The sequence below is a fragment of the Patiria miniata genome, unplaced genomic scaffold, assembly GCF_015706575.1.
Source record: "Patiria miniata isolate m_02_andy unplaced genomic scaffold, ASM1570657v1 HiC_scaffold_9, whole genome shotgun sequence".
In the NCBI taxonomy this organism is placed as follows: domain Eukaryota; kingdom Metazoa; phylum Echinodermata; class Asteroidea; order Valvatida; family Asterinidae; genus Patiria; species Patiria miniata.
This window is the reverse complement of record NW_024037076.1, coordinates 5,030,086-5,054,566: the sequence shown is the minus strand read 5'-3', so window position 1 is coordinate 5,054,566 and position 24,481 is coordinate 5,030,086. Positions and strand designations below refer to the sequence as shown.

The 24,481-nt window shown below is 41.3% G+C and overlaps 1 protein-coding gene across 1 annotated transcript in view; it reads right to left on the bottom strand.

The window, feature by feature from the left end:
• Window positions 1–1,146: 1,146 nt before the first annotated feature.
• LOC119719955 (microtubule organization protein AKNA-like) overlaps window positions 1,147–24,481 on the bottom strand; it is a 34,893-nt gene continuing 11,558 nt past the window's right edge. The window contains exons 3-15 of the mRNA XM_038189440.1: window positions 22,497–24,231; window positions 21,216–21,426; window positions 18,744–19,001; window positions 16,705–16,814; window positions 15,212–15,255; window positions 13,822–13,962; window positions 13,376–13,443; window positions 12,333–12,586; window positions 11,799–12,004; window positions 9,039–10,734; window positions 6,525–6,653; window positions 5,365–5,425; window positions 1,147–4,913 (exon numbers count right to left, since the gene is read on the bottom strand). Of these exons, the coding sequence (XP_038045368.1) occupies window positions 4,791–4,913; window positions 5,365–5,425; window positions 6,525–6,653; window positions 9,039–10,734; window positions 11,799–12,004; window positions 12,333–12,586; window positions 13,376–13,443; window positions 13,822–13,962; window positions 15,212–15,255; window positions 16,705–16,814; window positions 18,744–19,001; window positions 21,216–21,426; window positions 22,497–23,983 (4,788 nt within the window). The 5' untranslated portion in view covers window positions 23,984–24,231 and the 3' untranslated portion in view covers window positions 1,147–4,790. The remainder of the gene's footprint in view (window positions 4,914–5,364; window positions 5,426–6,524; window positions 6,654–9,038; window positions 10,735–11,798; window positions 12,005–12,332; window positions 12,587–13,375; window positions 13,444–13,821; window positions 13,963–15,211; window positions 15,256–16,704; window positions 16,815–18,743; window positions 19,002–21,215; window positions 21,427–22,496; window positions 24,232–24,481) is intronic.

The following is a 24,481-nucleotide window of genomic DNA, read 5'->3' as shown; positions in this document are numbered from 1 at the left end:
CAAATCACTCATGTACTTTTCATGTTACGGAAGTTAACACAAACACCGTTTTAGAGTTCTGTCCACGGATATGGATCACAAAAAGGTGTGTGTTCTTTCAGCAAAACATAAACAATTTCAACACCTCCTTATGTGCATTGTTTTCGTTTTGCTGAGAGAACACTTACCATTTTTTGGTGATCCGTGGACAGGCCTATAACCAGGCAATAAAGAAGGGGGGAAAATACATGTTCTGTGCAAGGAAAATCTTGTTATAATGGGTGTGCCTGTAATCGTTCTTTGTGTGTGAGGAAATACCTGTAGCATTGAAGATGGTCATGTTTTACATTACTAAATGAACCAAGTTCAAAGGGCGACACTTTGGAAGCAATCGTTGTATTTTGTACAAGGGAATAAAAGTTGGCCGGTTTTAAATGTTTAAGACCGGTTGGAGTCTGGATGTAATTTTCAGCATCCAGACTCCAACCGGTCTTAAACATAGTGTTTAATACCGGCCAAGCACATAATTATTCCCATTTACATGATACCTTTTTCAATAAAAAATATAAAACAAGAGGTTGCTTGTGGACATTTGCGAGATGTGGCGCAGAATCCAGCTGTGCCGGCGTAGTGTGATTAGGACTATGACAAACGGACTCGCTGGTAGACTGCGCATGCCTACTTCCGCATTGTGAACATTCAATAAAACGGTAACTAAAAGGGAACTTCCGGTTTTCATAGGAGTCAAATTTTCATGTGACACTTGCAATGTGTTTTAAGACCAGCCAGCCGGTCTTTATCAATCGTGTAAACCCGGCCAAGTGACTCTTGACCAATAGGAATGGGATAACTGTCTTTTAAGACCTATTAAATTTTATTTATAAATACTTAAAAGTATTTATAAATAAAATTTAATAGGTCAAAATGTGTTTGTCTCGGATAAAAAGGACTTGAAGAATACAGTTCAATGGTTGTTATACTGCATAGTCTGATTTTTCGTCATTGATTAGGTCTATACTCCATTGTACTGTAGCAACCCCTCCCCCCCCCAACACACATTTAGACCACACCGCAACTATCCGAGGGAAAACCTGTTGCTTGTATGCCGACTATAGTTGATGACTGGGCAAATAGTCATTCAATAATGAGATAAACTTTAAAAATGAATAGGACTTTCTGGTAAAAAGTGTGACTTTTAATTAAAAATCATGTCCCTTGTCAAAACAACAATACAAACAATTATTACAAGTCATGCTGAAAAGCAGATTAACATTTTCAAAATAATCACTCAAACGAATTAAGCCACACAAAAAGGAATTTAGAATGTTACATCATACTTAATACATTTGGAATGTACAAAAGAAAATGAAGTTTGTAAGTTGACGAAACAAGGCATAAACTGCCAATGAATGGCAGGACTTGTTAAATCGAAACAAATTTGGATGAACAATTCTACGAGTTTTATTTCAAGAAACAGAATTATCTGTATACAAACATAAGCCTGAATATTATGAAGTGATGGATTTATTTTCAAGGTATTTCGATTTGATCTATCTGCTCGTCTATCAGCCTGTCAATATGGCCGAACAAAAAAATCCAAGTTTCTGGTACCGCGGCTTAACATAATTTGTTTTTACCACTCTCGCAATCTCGAAAATCTAAACAAATTCTGGACTTTTAGACAAAGACATCTTTGCAATAAAATGCAACAAAACTAAAAAGACTTCATTAATTGATGCTTAAATTGTAACATTTTGTTTTTCCATCAATACTCTGGTATATACAACGGCAGGAGTTAAAACATTTTTTTCCAAGTACACTTATATACTGTAATGCATTTTGTCTGAGACAATAGATTATTTTTGCAAGGCAACGGTGTAAATTAATGTCAGAAACTTACCTTGTTCTCAACCAATGAAATGAGGGTATCAAAGTCACAATATAACAAACTTGTACATGTTTACAAATTATTACACGTAAGAAGTTCCTTTTTATGTACAAGTATAATAAGGCACAGCTTGAGCTTGAGCAATTTACAATTTTTAAAAATAGATGAATGTTAAGAAAGTAGTCTAAGATGACATAAGGCTAGCACGTGAAAGTTGGTAGAAAATATACTTTACATTTTGTTCATGTGGCTAAAATATAATACATGTAATACGTTTATACCCTTATTTTACCATTTGAACCGAGAGTATGCGAGTCAGGATGCATCCGAATTACTTGGCTATGAATTAGTCAGCTATAGGCGAACATGTCGTAGCCCAATCCATTATAACCCCGCCCCATTACCTTCCGACCAATCACACTCGTGCTTTCATGTCCGACGTGCGTGCACGCGCGTATGACGCGCACGGCTGGAACATACACAGTGACATTGAAGAGGTGCACGTGTAATTGCCCACGTGTTCAGTGGGCGGGGCTGATGAATGGATCGGTCGTTGCAGGGGTAGTGTACCTAGCCTGATTGACATAAAGTTTGTCAGGGTGACGTCACTTCAGTTTAAACCACGCCCACTGCACATTAAGTAGCATTGGAACCATTTGGAACCGGAAGATAACGCAACCTGAGTGTTTATCCAAGCAATGGCCGTGGTGCGCGCGCGTGTATGACGAAGTCACTAACGAACCAGATGATGGTGACAAAGACGGGTCACTTGTCGAGGGTTACAGTCCATAAAAGGTAAAAGAGAACAGATTTCATACGAGTAAATCTTACAGTGTAGTTCGACGTGAAACTTCATCGACTTCGCGTCACTTTGATCTTTACTGTTCACTTTTTAACTTCGTTACTTTTTACTGTTACTCAATATATGGCATATGCCTACCAGTACAACTTTGTTATTCATAAATAATGCATCAGTTATTAGACACATGAATATTGCTGTTAAAGAAACCTGATGGTAAATATCGTTGATGTCTCCATAACATAGAGCACGTTGATTATCACCTCTAGTCCCTTGCTAAAGCAAGCTTTTAACCTTAAATTTCACATTGAGCGAAATTTCAGCCATTTTTTTTTTTTGCTAACCATTGCCATTGATAAACCTCGCGTTTACCTACCCCTTTCAAAGAGAGAAATTTTCAATCTTATTTTGAAATGCACAGTAAACCCTTTTAAAATGTGCCCAAAAATTAAAATGTGGTAATTTTCTGAATACATGTACATGTTGGATACGGTATGTGAGTGGAGATAATTAACAGAATTTGAAACTTTGAAGAAATTCTTGAGCGTTCACTTGGAATTTCTGACATTTGTTCAAGTGCGGCAATGTATTAGGAACACTAGGCCAATTGTGTGCCCAATTTACGGACGCCAACATTAAAAAAAAATACTTTTGACTAAATTTCATGTCTGATACAATATACACCAGTGATCAATATCATAAAAAAAATAAAAGATTGCAATCCAAACAAATTGTGAAGGAATGAGAACTATTGTGTTTCTCTCATTATCAATACCAAATATCTGCAAATAATTTTTGATTTTGAATAGTGTGCTTTGTTCCATTCTGATGTTTATTTTCTTGCACAATGAATGCAAGTGCTACAAATATGATTTGCACTTGATCACGTTCTGTGTTTGCAAACAGACTATTAGCAGGAGTGTGTCACATTGTTGCTCAATCTGACCTATTCAATTCATCTTACAAAAAATACTATGATGAAATTTAACAATGATGAATATTTTCTTGGGGGGTGGTGGTGTTTTTACAAAACACTTATAAAACGTATATACAAATATATTTTGGGTATCTCCTGTGGAAGCATGTGGACACGTATACTGCCCCCCCCCCTTCCCTCCCCAAAAACTCAAAATATGAAATGAAAACATTGAAAAATATCTGTAAAAATGTCGGTACAAAATGGAAATTGCACAGTGTTTCAACAGTGTGAACCTACTGCTGACTTAATGCAAAACACCAGATACAAGAATTTTTTAAAAGCAGCATGTGAATAAACATGTCCAATACACTATATCTCACTCGTGTCATGAATACAAGAAGATGCACCAATAATTGACCTTCCGCCGATTGCGAGTTAGCCTTGCCCCTTATGGAACCCTATGGAATTTTGCACGTTAAGTTTTGTTTGTCTCAGATTTTGCGCATTCAGCGTCCATTGCTAACTCATGTGATTATACAATATTTCACAAGCTGCGCTGACGCGATTCTACCGCGATATATGTTGATACCTTCACCTATCCCAATTATTACATTTTCACCACTAGGGGGCACTGCCCATGGTGCGACTAGAGGGCACTGTTCAAAAGGCTTCGCAAGTTTTGGGCCCAGATACCTATTATTCTGTCACTATTCTTGACAATACGCTTAAAATAGCCCAAGAATCCCATGACAGAATGTTTTCCCATTCTTCATTCAAAGAATGGCATTCCAAACTGGTACCCCTCATGTTGCAACTCTCTATAGACCCCTCTCATAGACAGCCATCTTCGTAGGCAAATTACAACTGCGTATTCAACGCCATCAGCCACGTTTGCGCAGTGTGTGCAAAATATTTTAAACATGCGCATGTTGCTCGAAATTTCTTCAAAATACGGCACAGCCGATGTGCATCACACTTATTTGACTCCCCAAAATGCTGATGTACGCGACAATCTGTAGATAATGACATCATTTGAGAGATATCTATAAACACGGCCCTGAACCCATGGCTCTTACAAAAATTAAGCACCGACTTTTCTACCTCACACAGTTGATAGACTCATTCATTGAAGAAAAGTCAAACGGTAAGGAATCAAAATAGCTTGGTAAGGAATCTGGATTCCTTACGGCAACCCTGGGGAGCTGTTAGAGGAACTGCGAGTGGGAGAGGTCACTGCGTACAGTTTCCAGCATTCTGTGTGAGGATCGGTTCAACTTGTCCGCCATCTTGATGGCTTCGTCCAGATCGAGGCTGGAGCTGTGAGCATACTGTTACAAAAAGTGCAAACAAGAAGGGTTAAGATTCAGTGTTGAAAACCTCAGAGAGCTCAAGATGGGATCCCATTACCCCTAACCCTCCAGGATATTTTGGCGAGAAACCCTGCCAAACGCAGCAACATGCAACATCTGTCTAAATGACAAGCCTGCCCTGTGCAGCTAGATCCATCAGGTCAAAAGTCTCAAGGCCAAACTGCCTCCAAGTCTGTGGTCACCGAATGCAGCAGGATACAACTGTGGCATTGGTCAATGGGATTAGCTCTCATTGTCTCAGAAGCTGGCCGTGTATGCACTGGTGTTGGTAGCTGAATGCTTCAAAGTGCACCAGACTTTTCCACCTGGTGCACCATGTTGGGTCTGGCAGGGTTATAGGGTTAAGGTGCATGGATGTGTACATGACAGGAAGATGACAATGTGGGATCCAATTAAAAATGCCACATACCTTGGTATCTTTGGTTCTTCTAAGAAATGATGAACCCTTGCTACTGCTTCCCCTTGGGGTCCTACAACAAGGAAAAATAATGAGTAATAAATACCCGACACTAGGGTCGTGCCAAATTACTTGGCTACCGCTAGTAATCACACATGCACCTATACAGCCACGGTTTGCACTAAATGTACTCCAATTTCTGATCTGGATCTTAATAACAATAATGGCATTTATATTAAGCAAAATGTATAAACATATGCTCTAATGCGCATTACAATAAACATTACATGAAGGATAAAACCATACTATTTTAATCAAAACTACAATACTATAGGGCAATTCCACCGTGACTGACATTACATTTTTTTAATACTAATTTTGAATATCAAATCAGCTCTAATGTCTGAACAATTACAGCCAACTGAACCATGTTTGGCATGGGGGTTACTAGGACCTGCATACACAATACAGTATTGAGACCTTGAAATTTCATGTTCAGCTGTTTTGGCTATGGGGGTTATTTAGTGGCGTGACTGACATTACAAAAAGCGATGCACATGACTCTGATGCCAGTAGATGCCTACATGACATTTTCACACATTTGAAATAAATATTTTGAATAAAATGACCAATGGTATGTATTATACGTTTCCCACATTTTTTTTCCTGATGAATGGTCCTACATGTACATTTTGAGCATTTCTGGTGTAAAGCTGCTAAAATGGCTGTCAATTTGTTGCGCAACTTGTAAAATAATAAGTCAATAAAAAGAGGCATGATACGTGCAGTTTGATACTGTGTGAAGTTGAAGAAACACGAATGGTTTGTTATACATGTAATTGGATTGTGAATTTGTACTGGTTGAGGACATTTCACATGGTGTATTTCAGAAGTTCATGTACATGAATGACGACCTAATCACCTCATGCACCCCGGGTACATCACCTCAATTGTCCTCAAAGACATTTAAATTGTTTTGTCCTCTCTGCTTTGTACGATGCAGCAGACTCAAAACAGTCATCATAAATATCATGGTATAACAAAGCAACTATTTTTGTGATTTAGTCTAGATGGGTTTTGTACCCCCCTTGGTTTCACCTCCATTTGTGGCCTTCTGGAATACAACATTACATGGACTACATCACAGAAGACAAAGTTGGTAGGATATGTACCTCCTGAAATACATCTCCTCCTCCATGCCAGAAGGGTCGATTTCCTCATCATCCAATACATAGTACCTGCCTCTTCTCTTGGTGGGAGTTATATAGATGGTGGTTGATTGGTCAACAGCTTGGGGCTTACTGAAAGGTAATTGAATTTAAAGGTAATGTACAACATTTGCTTTTGCTGCAATTTTCAGAAATAAATGGATTTGGAGGATTAGTATGTTATAGCAAATATTGTTAAAATGACTTGTTTCACGTTTTGGGCTTGTAGATGCTGGAAAAATCAAGAAAACCAATCATGTTCTTGTAGTCTGGTTCCCTGACCCCACTTAAGATGAAACAGAGCAATTTATAGACTTTGGGGAATTGTAAGGCCAGAGAATCAGTCTGGCAGGCTTGTACCCCTTTACAGGTGTGAAATCAATTGCAAAGAAAATGCGGAATAACTAAATAAGAAAAACTAGGAGCAGTTTTTTTTAAAAGCCAGTTTTTTTCCAACGCTGGTCCGCCGACCAGCATTGGAAAAATACAGTTTTTCTTGAAAATGTCAGCACACCAGGAGCCATGATTTTTAACAGGTTTGCTTTAGACGGTCATTCCCTAACAATTCAGTAAGGTATATCGTGATAATTTGATCATTTCATTTTTTGATGTTTGCAAATGTTGTATCTTCCCTTTAAGGGAGAGTTCTGGGAAATGTACATGTTATTCCTTTTACTCTATGGAGTCCATGCAGAAGTACAGTCCCTCCAAGGTTACAAAGAAAGAGTTGGGAGGGACGACTGACATCACAACGGGAGAAACGTATTATACAAATACAGCACAGTTTGAGGAGAAGTAGTGGGAATTACTGGTCCCGAGGTGTAGGTCAGCTTGACTACCTCCCGACGCAAAGCCGAGGGAGGTAGTCAAGGTACACCGAGGGACCAGTAATTCCAACTACAGTCAAACACCTTTATAACAAGGTCCTTGGGACTTTATGAATTACCTTGTTATAACGTGTATCTTGTATTAATAATAATGGAAAACAAAGGAAAACAAAGACTTGGGACCTAAAATTTGGCTTGTTATAAGCAGTACCTTGTATTAACAGTGCTTTTCTTATCAGGTTTCGACTGTACCAGTATTTTCCAGAAATAACCCATGCATGCTGAATTTGTTTTACTACACCTCATAAATATTTAGTACCCTCACTGCCTTTTTAGTAGCCTCACTGCCTTGTCGATAATGGCCTTCGTAGATTTTGCATCTTTATTCGGCACAAGATATTCAAGTTCTTCGTCAGTCAATGAAATAGTCTGGTGCAAACACTCTTTAATGTGTCTTTACTGAAGTAGGACTACAACAACAGACTGGTTCCGTAAATATTACATGCCACAAGACTACATGTCTACAAGGCAAGTTCCAGAGGGAATATTTGGTGCTACCAGAAAAAATACCGCATGGCAGCGAGCTGGATACTCACGTCACTGGGATGACGTCACCTGGGCGCTTATCATTTTTACTTCCTGAACGCGCAGCTGAATCAGCCAATGACAGCTCCAATTTGATCATGAATATTTATGAGGTGTAGTAAATATGCATTGACAACATATTCCTAAACATTTGTGCACATTTAAAGGTAGAGAATATCATTTGCAGCTATCCAAAAAGTAACTGACAAAATTATTGTTGAAAATCATATTTGGTTTAAAGATATTAATGGCACTAAACTCCCTGTGAAATTATTCATCCTGGCATGCTGTCATTTTGAAGAAAACAACAAATAGTCATTTCCAAAGATGCACCTAAAGACGAATTTTTTTGAAATTTCCGGAAGCAGTTCGTTTTTAATTCGGCGAAGCTGTGAATGGGTGCGCGCAAGCGGTGACACCGTTGCTATAATTCGTCGGTTCAGGGCATAACATCGCGTAGCTGCAATCGGCTGAATGAGAACGTGTCCCGGATGCTGATTTCCGGTGCAATTAAAAACCTGACTCGGTAGTCGCCCGCTCGTATCACTGCGTTGCATATCTAATTAGCGATACTTGATCACTGCACGTAGCGCGTGCAGAGATGCCAACTTTACAGACTACAAAATAGTAATGATTCTTCCTGCAAAGAGTAATGCTAATGTAAATACATAGGACAACAGTCAAGTTTAAGAGTAACCACAGTACTTGTCAGAGTAACCACAATGTTGGCGTATAGGACAGCTGGAATTTTCAAGAGTAGTAACATGCCTCAAAATCCTAATAATTACTCCAAAAGAGTAATGGTTGGCATCTCTGCGCCTGCATGTGACCTACTATAAAGCATTTTGCGATCGCTGATTAGTTCCCTAGGAAGAAAATCAAGAAAAAGTTAAATGGCTACTACAGAATTCCCAAGACGTTAGTTCGAGCAGGCACGCTAGTCTAATCATGCCATTAGATATGCATGATTCACTATCGAGCATTTTGGGCCAAGACTAGTTCAGAAACAGTTTTGTTTAGCATAATCAGTTATGTCTTTGCATGGAAAAGTGCTGGTAGTGGGTACCTGGTTGATTTCTGTGAATCTGACTTTGTTTTCCTCCTACTCTTGCTCCTGCTCTGCTTTTCACTGGTACCCTGTTGGGTGGCATTAACTGGAACACCAGCATAAACGGGAAGGGTGACCAAGGGTACGTAAGTAGCTGGTTGTGTGAGAACAACTTGTGGGACACCTGTTTGCATAGAGGTAGTCTGGTTGGGGCCTTGATTCACAGGGGTCTGCGTAGCTGGGATTAATATTGGCTGTGACTGGGTTAAGACTGGTTGTGACTGGCTAAGTGATGGTTGGGGCTGGTTCAAAACCGGTTGGGGCTGGTTCAAAACCGGTTGGGGCTGGAATGTGACAGGCTGTGACTGGGTTAACACCGGATTTGCCACAGGTTGAGGGTTGAATACTGGTTTGGGATGCTGGACGGTTTGCTGATTTGATACTAGCTGTTGAGGGTACAATGTGGATTGCTGTCCTGGGTTAGAATGCAGGGACTGATTTTGGGGCATGCTGACACCAGTTGGTGCATAACTCGGTGACGGATTAGGATATTGGGTAGGCCTGCTGGCTGCACTGGCTTGATGAGGTGCTGAATCTGCAATGACAGCATGATGATGTGAATGGGGGTGGTAATATTCTCCGTGGGTTTGTACCCCACTTCCACTACACAGCGGGCATGGTTCCTGTCTGATGGTGTACAAAGGGGAAGAAGTGACCCCTTGGCTTGGGGATGTCCTTGCTCTGGAAGGTTGAAATTGGGTATGGGTCCTTGGAGGGGAAGCTGGGATGGGCGCAGCTTCGGGAATATAGGATGGACTACCCTGGGGCATGGGATTATGTGTATGAGATCGGTATGGGGTACTGGAATGTAAAAACGGCCGCATGGGGGTCCTAGTAAAGAGAGATTCGGGAAGATCAGTTTTGGGAATGTATGTCTGCCTAAGGGTCTCTCTCAATCCGTCCCTGGAAGGTGGTGAGCCTGGGTAACTTGTATCTCTGTACTCATCCCTCGGTCGGTACTCATCCCTCGGTGGGTCTCGCAAGGATGTCCTTGACATGGGAGAATCATTTGTTGGAGACGATGCAGTTTGTTGGTTGACTGCGTTCCTCAAATCGTCAATTTCGTTCTGCAGGGCTCTCAAGATCTCTGATCGGCTGCTGCCGGCCTCTGACCCCGCGCCGTCATAGTGGCTTCTTTTAGGATTTGGTGTCCGGTGGCGTGGTTCTTCCTCAGCTGGCGAGCGTCTTGGGTTCTTCTCGCGGCTGCTCAATTTGGCCATCTGGTACTTCAATCGCTCTACCTCGCCCTGCAGATCCCGGATGGCTTCGCTCTTCCCGCTGCTTCTTGTCACGTTCGATTCAGAGTCATATCCTCTCCGAGGAGGCATTCGCAACCTCCCCATCGGAACCCCGAACGGGCCTCTATCTCTGCTCCTGATAGGATCAATCCCTTCTCTGGGATTGCCATTCTGTAAGCTTTGGGGCTCGCGGCTCTGCTTTGGAGAGGGTCTGTAGTTTGAGGTAGGCTCGGGGTAGGAGGCTGGACCGTCCCTGTAGTCATCCCATGTCTTGTTGGGATTTGTCAGGTATTTGGCGCCTGTTCTCCCATCAGGCTGAAGGCCATGTCTCTCCTTGTCCTGTCGCTGTTCTCTTTGTTTCTCAGGAGCACGTGTCACAGCTGCTGGCTTTTTCCTTCCTCTTGTCTGTGATGTACCTGCATTAAAAAAATGAAAATAACAAAGTTAGCATGTACATGAACATAAAACTTTCTCTTGATGATCAGACACTTGACCTTTTATTATCCTTGATTGACTTTTTCTTATAGGATTGCGGACCAAAAACTAATGGGCACTCAAGGTGGTGGCTATATAAAATATCATGGTGAACAAAACAATTGTTCTGTTGTAATGACGTCCATGGTGTTTCGTACACTCGAGGAATGCCAATGGATGCCAGTTCCCCGAGGGTATACATAATCCTGCCTTCGTTTTCGTCACAACCATGACAACAGACATGGGCGTCAATCGATGGGGGACAAGTCCCCCTCCCCCACACTTTTTTGTCCCTGAATAAATATTGTAGCCTACATCTGACTCCATAGCTCCGAATAGCTGATTCCATGACTCCAATTTCGAAAATGAAGTTTAAATGATGATCTTTTGCTAAAAAAAATTGGTTAAAGTGGTCAGAAATTGCCTCAGATCGCACCACAGAGCTTCTGCAATCCAAAAATTAAAGCGGGCCCCGAACCCATGCTGCTACTGGTAACAGCTTGGTTCACGCATGATTTCTGATCAAGGTATGATCCCCCCCCCCCAACTTTTAAGAGGCCATTGACGCCCTTGACAACAGACAGAAATTGCATAATGCAGTGTGCAGAGCTCCCGACAGGCGCCTCGCCGCTGCATCCCTGCAAGCCCAGCCGCGACATGTATCTGCATGGCGACCATCATGCATGCCGCACCGTCCGTGCAAGTCGAATTGTCTCACGAAAAGCATGCCTGCGCAGATTGTCACTGCGCACTTAGTGTCATAGACTTGCTACCGGTCCTTCGGACGATATAAGCGAACTCCTTACGCGAATATAAGGCGGGAATGGCGCTTTTTTTCAATGAATATTTTTTTGAAAACAGCATCGTCAAAAATCGTAAATTGGAAGAATGAAATCGTAAAAGCGTAAAACGGGTGGAAAATCGTAAAAAGTATGCCAAAATCGTACATGTTGGGAGCTCTGAGTGTGTTTCATAGATCACTTAACCATTTTTTAATCCAACTCACTTTTTGCAGGTACAGTCCTCTCAACTGCAGCCGGCCTTCTCTTGCCAGCTCCTGCAGACCGAGTGCTTGCTTCGTCCATCTCTTCGTCCCGCTCACTGATGTCATAATCCGAGAATCCTGGGCTCTCCCAGTTTCCCATTAGCTTCCTACTGACCTGTGGCGGCGACCTTTGACCTGTTGGTAACTTGCTGGACCGTAAGGTAAGCCTGTTTGACAATAAGAACAGAAATAGTGACTTAGTGACTAAGTTTAGATGACGTCACAATAACAAACTGGATATACATTGTAAAGGGCTCTCCACACAAGAAAAGAAAAAAAAGGAAAAAAAAGGAACTAAATAAAAAGACAATACAGACGTTCACGTAGGACAATATTCAAAACAGCACAATATTAAGATCCAGTTATTAAAGACATAAAATATATATTAGAAATATAAAAAAAATTAATACAAATTAAAATATAAAGTACATTTTGGAAACTTTATCTCACCAAAGTACATGTACATGTATTTTAAAGCCACAATTATTTCATCACCTGTCTCTTGGTCTTCTCAGCTGGTTGTGACCGTCATAGCCAGGCAAGCCACCATTCTGATTGGACTGTCGGCTGCTTTCAGACCCCATGAACCCACTGTCGGCCTCGGGGGACAAAACGCTTCTGTCCGGCAGTTTCTGTTGTGGGACACCGTTTCTCTTGGTGTTGCCACCGTTCTGCCTGGGGTTCGAAGATTCACGAGGGTCGTGGTTTTGGGTCTTGTTCGTGAGAGACGTCGGTCTTGGATGTTGGCTCTGGTGAAATCAAAGACAAAAGTATGGATAAGCAACATACAGTCCTTCTGATCTGAAAATCACAGGTGCTTGGAAATGGTTTTTTTCCTAGGCGTGTGATATTTGTAGGTGTGTGATTCCGTGGTCCAAGCTGGAACTTAACAATCTGGTATTTTGTTCATAATAGTTATCTTGGCTTTTGTTTCTTCACTGACTTACTTTTTTCCTCAAGTTACAAAGTATAATTATGCCATAAATGTATTCCGAGGCGTGCGGTACAGAGGGATTCAGGCGTGCGATTATTGGTACTTCTTAGTAAGCTTTTAGGCATGCGATGGCTCAAATCAGAAGGACTGAACATAGGGCAAGTTGGAGGAAAACTGGCCGACATCGGTTGATTTGTGGTGTAACTCATGCATGTGGATATAGCAGTGTGTGAATATCTCTAGTTTGTAACCAGCGAATGCACAAGGGCGGATCCGGGGGGGGGCAAAGGGGGCCATGCCCCCCCCCCCCAAAAAAAAACGAAACCAATTTTTTTTTTTTTTTTTGTGACATCGCAATAAAGGCAGGCAATGAGTACACCACCATCTTTTCCTCAAAAAAACATTGGTTAAAGTGGTCAGAAATTGCCTCAGATTGCACCACAGAGCATCTAGAATCCAATTTTTTTTCAGGGCCCTTAAGCGGGCCCCGAACCCCACGCCGTAATTTTTTTGACCCACTTTTTTGGGGGACGACTCACCAATCTCAGATTGTTACCAATATTCTGACTAGATCTATTAAAAGAAAAGATACACTGTACATTACCTGTTTTGGCCGTCTCTGTCCGTTTGCCAAATCAGTTGAAACTTTGCTTTTGGGGTTCCTTTCTGTTCCTGAACACCAAAACAAAACCAAGTTTATTTGACACAAGTAATTATCACTTAAACATCAATTAATATGACAATATTGATAACACTAACTTGTTACCTTTTTGTCACATCTACGAAAATGTAACGCGAGTAACCGATTTTGTGCGTCTTGTTTATCATACATAACACATTTTTCTGGATGTCATCTTTGGTGCTTAGGTAGGTCTAGGTCTACTCTATCTACCATGGGGATAACAGTTATTAAACCTTTTCAGTAAGGTCATTACAGCCCAAGGAAACTCAAGGGTACATCAAAAATGTAATGTGAGTAACTGTGGAATTGCCCATAATTTCTCTCAAGGATGATAAGAGTCCTTTTTTTAAATAGAACAAAAAACATACCCTTTGTAGTATTAGTTGGTCTAGAATGTTTTGGTGGTGAGAATAGTGACGGGGCATCCCCAGGGGAGGGGAACTCTTCCTCTGACTGATTTGGTGATAGAGAATTCCCACTATCACCCTCACCAGGCTGGAGTCCTGCAGCTGCATGTACGTTAGAAAGATATATATATATATATATACAATGAAATCATCTTCTATCACAATTCACAGTGCTCGATACATCTCCGTAGAGCTATAATCATGCAATAAATTCAGAATATGAGCTAATCAAACTTTGGCATATTTCTCTTCTGGACAGACTGTTTCGTACCCTAAGGCACTCATCAGCAGAATGACAAAATATAGAATACAAGTAGCATCTTACCTTATTTCGAATCAAGCACGCGCTCGCGTTATGCGCGTTACGTCATTGAAGTTAGTACGCGTTTACGTCACTGAAGTAAGAACACACCTGTCTTGATGCCCGCACTTGGAGACGATTTCGCTTCTCTTATTTAGTGTACATATGATTATGTACTTCTCCGCTACACACAAATTGCATCTCGTTTACAAATTGCATCTCTTGAGTATGGCAGTGCTTTTTGAACAATGTCCCATTTGATTTCATAGTCTTTCCCTTCGTCCTTTAAGTCCCATATATGTTTACTTAGCTCTGTTTGCGCCCTCTTGCTCTTGGATCTGAATGACTGCTTGTGGTTCGCCAGTCTCGCTTGATTAGCTCATATTCTGAATTGATTGCATGATATATATATATACATGTATGCAACTCCTTAAAAAAATGGTCATGCTTTAAAAACAGCATTTTCCATTGTGTCAACAATCTGAAAGCACTTTACACCTAATATTTGTCTGTTCATCAGGCATTGAGACCACGCGGCAGCCGATGTAAGTTCAGTGTGTGACATCACGTAGCAACAATTAGCTGAATGAGAATCATGACCCGAATGCTGATTTCGGGATCGTGTCATGACTCTGCAACTATTGAATTAAAATGGAGATCCAGAATATTGTGTTTTTCTCAAAATATGCAACATTCACAGAGCTAGTGCTCTATCAGGTTAGTTGTTAAACACCAGTCTTTAGATTATGAGCACTTTTGTTGCTTCAAATGAAACAACTGCACCAATGACAAATGTTCTACTCTACCTTTAAATCTGCTTCAGATACATGCATGTTTCTTGCTAGTTATTGACAAATTTAAGACCAATAAATCAAGAATTAGCAAAAGAAAACAATGCCATTACTTGATCTAATTTAAGAAAAAAAATTGGCTCAAAGACACCTCGATGACAACATTTCAAAATATCATAATGGTTTATTACTTAAAGATTATGAATATTTATTAATACTCAGAGATTCCAATGCAGGCAAACAGTAATTGTATACATACCATCTTGTTCATTGTCTCCTGTTGAAAATCTTTCCTCATCTTGCCTAGGAAATCAGGAAAAAAAGGCAAACAGCAATTTAAAGTTCAGTACATGTATATAAAGGCCAGAAGAAAACGGACTGAGTTGGTCGGCTTTAATGCTTTGCTGTAACAAAGTATTTAATTACATGTTTTCATAAAATAAATGTGTGTAAGACGCTTGAGCTACCAGACAATTCATTGATCACCGTTTAACAGGATAGATCTAAATTTGAACACAGATGTTCTGAACTCATTTCCTTTCATTTCATTTATTGGGATACATTTGTAACAACAAACAATAACATTTAATACACAGAAATACACATGAACATTTGAGACAAAACATACACAATACAATATTTAAAGCTACAGTTCTTCATTTGCAGCCATTCGAAAAGTAACTGGCGTAATTATTGTTGAAAAACATACTTGGTTGAAAAATAGTAAGGGGACTAAGCTCCCTGTGAAATTATTCTTTCTGGCAAGCTGTCATTTTGAAGTAATCAACGAAAGAAGGCCTTTCCAACAGTGCGTCTTAAGACGCACCGTAGGAAATATAAATAAGTAGTTCGTTTTGTTATTCGGTGAAGTGCGCGCAAGCATTGGCACGACACACACGCGGTTGCTATAATTCGTCGGATCAGTACACGACATCGCATATAGCTGCAATTCAAAACAATTCAAAACATGATTCAGCAACTTTTGATTTGAAATTGAGATCCTAGAATGCTGTTTTTCTCGGAATATACAGCTGAAGCCGAGCTGAAAGTTCATCAGGTTAGTTGTTCAGTATCCTTCATTAGATTTTGAACACTTTTGTTACTTCAAACGAACAAAATGCACAAATTACAACTGATGGACTATATCTTTTACCAGCTCCCGCTGGATCACCTAAAGAAACACGGTTTCTGTTGAGGGGCTCTCCAACTGATTAAATGGGACACACTAAAAACTCAACTATAGCATACAAATAATAATTTTTTATGAGTGCAATGGCAAGAATAATTTCATGAGGTGACAGATGGAATGTTCCATTCTACGAGGCGAAGCCGAGTGGAATGGAACATTCCATCTGTCGCCAAATGAACTTATTCTTTCCATTGCAAAAATGTGAAACATTCCTCATTTGTTTTATACAACACATGGAAAAATCCTCGTCATCTGATTGGTCAGAACCACCAATCTATGACCTTGCAATGCAACTTCTATTTACCGTGGAATAGAACTTCTATTTTTGCGGTACGGCCAGGCCGTGGGTTGGAACGAATAATTCAATGACATGTGATCAACGACCGACCAATCAGATACAGGGATTTATTCAGGTGTTTTATACACCCTGTTAAGAATCATAAATCAAACTTTTAGAAAAATGATATTGGTGATTGGCCCCGAAGTATATAAAGCATGTAATTTGTTTGAAAATAGTTATTTCTTTATTTCAGCTGATTGGAAACCATTTTGGTGATATCTACCTTGATTTCTGGAGCCCTCTTTCCAACTTCTGACGAAGCCTCTGTAATTCCTCATCCTGGTAGGCATGCGGCAGGGGAAGTGTAGCTGGAGGGTCACTGTTTAGATTGTTCTGTTGTAAATGCATCAACATTTGAAACACCACACATGAATAAACGTTTCAACATACATACATACATGTACATGTTTGTTCTCATGTACACGCTATTAAAGGTATATACAATATTTGCAGACATCAAAAACAAACTACCAAATGATCATGTAATACTAACCTTACTTGACTGTACAAGGTTCGACCTTAACTTTTTTTCACTAGCCAGCCGGGCTACTGAAACAGACTCTTAACTAGCCCGCATGTTTTGTTCTTTTGTTATGTGCATTATGTAAAACGTGTATAGAGCCCGAAAGTTGACCCCTCGAAAAGGAAAGTTAAAGTGTACAAGTCAGAGTTTTTGAAATTAGTTTTGGTACCGGTACATTGATTTCTTTAAAAAATGGAATCTGAAAATCGCATGACATGAAAGAGAAATATCGGGCCAAGAACTGACCTCGCACTTCCGAAAACTTCCGTATGGGCTTGTTGAACTCGATCACTCGTTCAAGCATGAACATTTATGATCTAACAGATGTAATAATTCTTGACTCGCCAGCCGGGCTACTTAACCCTTACTCTCTGAGGGTAGTTTACTGCATGTCAGTTGGTTATGCCAATGCCCTCCAGCTGCAGTTATTTGGCAGATAACAAGTCTTAACAGTGAAGGCTCCAATTGGCAGGAGTTGGAGGCCCTGGAGGGTGCCTGATACTGACCAGCTGGGGGCACTCACTTTGTTATCAGAGGACTCTCATTGTTCTCTGTGGCATGTATTGGAGTGCCTGTCCAGTTACCCTTGAAATGACATGGCAGATATTGGAGGGCCATGCAAAAAACATAGGAGATTTTCTTGAGGCACAATTGGCATGCATTGGAGGGTCAAGTAGGGTAAGGGTTAAGGAATAGTTTGACTAGCCCGCCACTGTTTTGACTAGCATTTGGCTAGTGGGCTACCGCAAATTTCGAACCCTGCTGTAAGTGAATAATAGTCTCGAGCACCCTGTGAAATCATGGCAGCTGGTGTGCTGTCATTTTCGAGAAAAGTGGAATTTTGTGTATCAATTTCCAACGATGGTCGGCCGACATGAAATTGGTGCTGGTACCTAGGGCACATTAAGGCCTATTGGTCACCGATGCCCAGGGCCTACGGAACACTTAATCTGGCCCCAAATATGCTCTTGTGACGGGCAGAGCATAATGTACGAAAAATGTAGCTACCCCAGTTCTTTTCAGAACTACACAGACTCACAAAAGACATTTCATTTTACATGGTACAACTGCAAGATTACTCTTATTTCTGACTTCACCCCAACAAACTTCAAACCTTAACCCTAGCTCCCTAGGGTGATTTACTAGGACCCTTCCTCATCCCTGCAAATCCCAACACCATATGGTAAACTGTGCACATCAACAGTTGGATTCTGTTTATTGCTTCGTCCTTCGGATGGGACGTAAAGCCGCAGGTCCTGTGTGTTTTTTATTCCAATGCACGTTAGAAAACCCAGTGACACTTGTTAAAGAGAAGGGGTTTGCCCTGGTGTTTCTGATCTCCTGTATAAACTCCCAAGCAAAGTATTTTAGGAGATGAACCAACCAAGAACCAAGGTATGCCTAGTCCCACCCACAGCACAGCCAGTTTAATACTAGTGCAGTACTCATCCTAACAGATCCCAACAATTCCTGGTGTTGGAGTTTGGCTGTTTGAGGATCGTTAAAGAACCCAGTGACACTTATCGTTAAGAGAAGGGGTTTACCCCGGTGTTTCTGTCTCCTGTATAAACTCCCACGCGAAGTATTTAGGAGATAAACCAACCTAGAACCAAGGTATGCCTAGTCCCACCCACAGCACAACCAGTTTACTAGTGCAGTACTCATCCCAACAGATCCCAACAATTCCTGGTGTTGGAGTTTGGCTGTTTGGGGATCGTTGGGGTAAAAGTTCTCTTTACCTGCACTATCTCAGCCAGGTCCTCAAGTTTCATCCCCAGCTGGAAGATTTCCCCCTCCAGTGACCTGTCTGGGTCAAAGGTCAACTCTGCCCCTCCGTTGAGTAGGCTGTTCCTTCGCCGGAGGGCGTTGTGCTCCTCCTTGGCCTGCATGTAGTCTGCCTCTAATTTGCCCTGGGCCGTTCTCAGTTGGGCCAGAACCGCCTTTTGCTCAGAGGGAGCAAGCTGGTTCTCCTGAAGCAGTATTCCAAAGGAATCAATCTACATATAAAAAAGAATGACATTGAATCATTATCTGCACTATCAAAAATATATTTCAGTTAACCCTTTTGTGAATAGATGACTGGACTAGATGCACAGTTTATAACATTTCTTGGGTGGTCGCTAGTGACCCCTCTGTGCACAAAGAGTTAAAGCCAGAGTCCATCATTGGCAGCTATTCAAAAAGTAACTGGCATAATTATTGTTGAAAAACATACTTGGTTGAAAGATAGTAAGGGGACTAAACTCCCTGTGAAATTATTCTTTCTGCCAAGCTGTCATTTTGAAGAAATCAACAAAGGAAGGCCTTTCCAACGGTGCTTCTCAAGAAGCACCGTAGGAAATTCAATTTAGTAGTTCATTTTGCTATTCGGCGAACACACGGGCACGTGGTTGCTATAATTCGTCTGATTAGTGCGCGTCATCAAGTAGCTGCAATCGGCTCAGTGAGAACGTGTCTCGGACGCTGAATTCAGGCCGAATTCAACACATGATTCAGCAACTTTTGATTTGAATCAAGATCCTAGAATGTTGTTTTTCTCGAAATATACAGCTAAAGCTGAGCTGTTACTTCATCAGGTTAGTTGTTCAGCACCCTTCTTTAGATCTTGAGCACTTTTGTTGCTTCAAACGAACAGAATGCACAAATTACAAATGATGGCCTTTACCTTTGAGGAATTATACGGCAATTCCAAGTCAGGCATATATTTCTCTCACACAATGTTAACCTGTTACTCATGTTCAACATGACAGATATTAGCAATGTTGTACATGACATGTGTATCACAACTCCAGTCGCAAGTATTAAATCACAAGTCACAAGTAACAGGGGATGAATATTAATAAAAATAACACCTTTGTCACATATCATTTGAATAGCTTGTGAATTAAAGGTACAGGTATAGTCCATCATTTATTTGTGCATTTTGTTCGTTTGAAGCAACAAAAGTGCTCAAGATATAAAGAAGGGTGCTGAACAACTAACCTGAAGTTTCAGCTCAGCTTCAGCTGTATATTTCGAGAAAAACAACATTCTAGGATCTCGATTTCAAATCAAAAGTTGCTGAATCATGTTTTGAATTGGGCCTGAATTCAGCATCCGAAGCACGTTCTCACTGAGCCGATTGCAGCTACGCGATGTCGCGCACTGATCCGACGAATTAGAACAACCGCGCCCGCGTTTGCGTCGTGCCAATGCTTGCGCGCGCTTCACCGAATAACAAAACGAACTGCTAATTTGAATTTCTTAGGAAGCACCGTTGGAAAGGCCTTCTTTTGTTGATTTCTTCAAAATGACAGCTTGCCAGAAAGAATAATTTCACAGGGAGTTTAGTCCCCTTACTATCTTTCAACCAAGTATGTTTTTCAACAATGATTACGCTGGCCAGTTACTTTTTGGATAGCCGCAAATAATGGACTCTGGCTTTAACCTGGGACTGGATGATGGACTTGTGTTAACCAAAGTCCAGTGCACACAGCCGGCAAACTTCCCAACTGTCAATTGTTGATTGCAAGATTTGTGCTCTGCAGTTGTAAGTTTTACAGGGTCAGCTGGGTTCAAAAAGAATTAGGCTACACTGTTAGTTTTGCATCACTGAATTTTAAAAACCATGCAGACGACCACATGAAACTTACATTGTGATCACATGACATCCATGTGGGTCACCAAGTTGGGGCCACTGCTATACAGGTGATATCACTCAAAGCGCCCCCTTAAGTATTTTTAAGTCTTCACTGATGCATTTTCTTTTAATTTAGACCCAGGTTTCAAAACTGTTTTATCGTTTTTTTGTTTTTTTAAATTGTGAACCCGTTCTCGTTGTTCACTATTTTATAGTTTATATTTTAACTAATTATATTTCCTAGCTTTTGATTTACACATTTTTATTACATTTGCTGTTTGATTTTTAAGTTTAATTTTTAATTCTTTTTTTGTATTCTTTTGCAGTTTTTATTTTTGGAAGCATGTTTTAATTCATTTTTACTATATTCTACCCCAAGATTTTTATTGCATCACCCGATTTTAGTTAGTTTTTCACTCGATTTTAGTTATTTTTATATAAATTTCCTGTTTTAATAATTTAACGCGATTGTGGATTTTATATGGGTTATGTAACCTTTTCCACAACCCGCGACAGAAATGTCGAAGTAAATAAATATAATATAATATACACGTACTTGGGGCGAAACATTATCCTAACCATTCGTGCATACCTGTTCCTGTTGACTCCTCACTTGGAATGCAAGCGCCATCAGAATACCCTCCCCTGCTGGAAACCCATCCGAATCACTCGTCCTTGCCATCTCCGATGGTCTGGTGCCTGCAGGCCCCACTTTGTTGTTGTTATTGGTCTGCACACCCATGCTGGTGGGACCCGCCTGGTTGGGCGGCTGGTTTCCCATCTGGCCTCCTGACATTCGATTACTGGTAAGAGAAAAGAGGCAAGATTTCAACAGTCGGAATATGAGCTCCGCCCAAAAGTACCAGTACTACCTCATTGGTAGAAAAGGGAGAGTTGGTGAGGGGAGACAGCATACATTCTTGTGCCTTAACTGTGGGGACTACACATGTGTTGTCCCACATATGGGGACCGAAGACGCTATGGGGACAGCAGAAACTCCCCACAACTCGGTCCTAATTTTCTTAACAATATAAACTTCCCCATGACACGGTGACGGCCTGCCCATATGCGTACATGTATTTAGCGCTATGCATGAACCAGTATACACATGCATGCGGTGTTTCCTATCCCATGTGCTCTCCAAAAGTGGTCAAGAAAAGTGCATGAAAAACGTTGATCCTATTACGATACATCGTACATATGTACATTCAGAAGAATATTTTCCAAAGCTTCAGTGAACTTTTCTGCCTAAAATGCACATTTTGTGCACAGAGTGTTGTCTGCATATCTGCATACATGCACGGTACAGTGTATGCTACCTTATGTCCTTAACCTCCTAGGAGAAATCGGAGATTTAAAAAAACAGTTTCTCCTAATGTTATTTCAAACCGAACAATGGTTATCTGATTTCACCAGAAGTTCCCATTCAGTCACAGTCATGCAAACAAAATGTTACAAGTGAGGTGTCGCACGGAATGCAGTTAACGATGATTAGGTATACGTATACATGTAGTTTGTAGGATCGAATGACCACTGGGCCTTAAATAAAGCACTTGAGAGCTGCTATGTTGGAAAAAAAAGGGGGGGAACTCTCTGATCAGACGAATGGGCAGGCTACTCATGAACCCAGAAGACCGCTAGTGATTGAATGCAGTTACAATCAGGGACCATAGAGCCAATTGGGGATATTCCAGTTGTTTTCTTTAGCTTGTGCCACAAAAAATGGAAGACCTTGTTTTTTTTAAGTTGGTTTCGAATATGTGGTTTCCCAAATTCAAACTGAATTGTGGAATTCAAACCGAATTTCAGAGAAATCTGAATTTTAATCCCACCGCTGTTATCAACAAAAAAAACAAAGGAATGAAAAACTCACCCTGATGACGAAATATGATGAACAGTTGCCTTTTGCGGATGATTAATGACGAAAGCGCCTGGCTTCTGCGCAGGGGAGAGAGTCCCCTGAATGCTCTGGCCCGGCGCTGGACTATCCCCGTACAGATTCACTCGAGCCCCAAGTTTCAACTGGTCTATCGTGTTCTCCGCTCGTGCGAATTTCCCAAGCAACTCGTCGTAGTTTTTCTGAAGTTGCTCGTTGAGCTCATCAGCTTGCTGTCGAGTTTTGGACTCTTCCTGGAGTCTGAGCGAGAGGTCAAGCTTGGACGGTTCAGAGTAGAGACTCAGGTTTGCACTGCTGGCTGTTGAGGTCCTCCTCAGCTCCAGTCTGGGGACTATGGGGCTTCTGGCATGGCTTCTAAAACCATTAGGGTTTGTGGAAGACTGTTTATTCCTTGAGCGGTCCGAGTGGTCGTCAGACCTCTGAGAATACCTCGGAGAGTTGCGGCCTCTATGTAAAGGGCCCGTAGCTGGTAGCCTCGGTGAGTTCCTAGCTGATGATCGAGCAGATCTGTTACCCACAGATCCTTGCCGGGAGTCATTTGGTTTGGAGGACCTGATGAGGTCCCTCTCATCCTTTGGGGTGGACCGTTTCGACGGTTTCCCCATGGGTCTTGGCAGTCGATTTCTGTTCACAGCGTTTGGCACGAACTGACCGAGGCTCATGCTGGCGGAATCGCTGTCTTTGCTGTCCGGTGGGTCGTCTTCGTACTTTACCTCGTGAGCAGATGGCTTTCCAGGGAAATGGCCATTGGCTACAACAGTGTTGTTCAGCTCCGTGGAAGGTGCAGTTGATATTTCATCTGAATCTTCTCCAGCACTTCTTTCCTGCTCAACGAACCCGTTGCTCCTGTTCCTACGGTGATTTCTAATTTGATCAGATGCTCTGGGAGGTAAGTCGTCTGAGTATTGCTCATTGTGACCGTTATGAAAAGACTCGTTGGGGTGAAAAAGGTCATCGGAGTATTCAATGGATCTGTCATTGTCTCCATAGTCTGATGCATAGTTTGGTTCTTGATGATGGGAGGTGCTATTGGCCCTTGGAGTGGCTTCCATGTACCTCTGTAAGAGGTCCATTGAAGACCCTTTCCCGAGATGCTCTCCTTCTTTGTAGAAAACGTCTTCGCTGGGACAGCTGCTTCCCGAGTCATAATGCTGATCTCTGTTGTTCAGTAGCTCGCTTTCATTTAGAAGGCCACTTGTTTCACGCTCGTCGTCAAAATGGAGGATGTCACCTCCGAGAGATTCGTTAGTCAGGTGTTCCTCCTGGATACTTCCAGGGTTCTCCAGATCATCATTGGAGAATCCATCCCGGTCAAAGTGGAACCCCGGTGGGGGTACATCAAAGGGAAGGTCTGGTTCAAAGTCCTCCTCTGATTGGCTGTTGACGATACCTTCCAGATGCTCAAAGGAATCGAGGGAGTCGATTGGTCGACTGGAGTCATTGTCCCGGCCTGTTCCACTCATGATATAGGTGGTTTCATTCTACAGTTTTCATTACATATCAAAAAGGTTGTATCAAAAAAGGCTGTCATTTGGCAATCATTTGTTCATTAGTTTTCAAAATTTGTTCTTTGTTCTGGCTCTTCCTCTAGAGTTTGGTGGCATTTTTTATTGATGTTGTTCATATGTTTTGTTCATATTGCTGTGATGTTCTTAATCTCGTTACCTCATGCTTGCGGTGGGATTAAACAGATCAACTGTCTGCTGATCACCTGCAACAGATCAGAGTAACATTTTTAAATTAATAATATAATAATAATCGGCATTTAAGAATGCTCTTTATTAGTAAACTAAATCACAGCGCTTACAGTATTATTATTACCCCTGATCATTGGGCCAACTAAACATTCCAAATACCATCTCAGCTCCCTGGGGAGTATACAGCTTGATACTGCCTGTTAGGCGCAATCAAGCAAATTCAATATTCCATCACTGCCCTCATAGGTACCCATTTACTCCTGG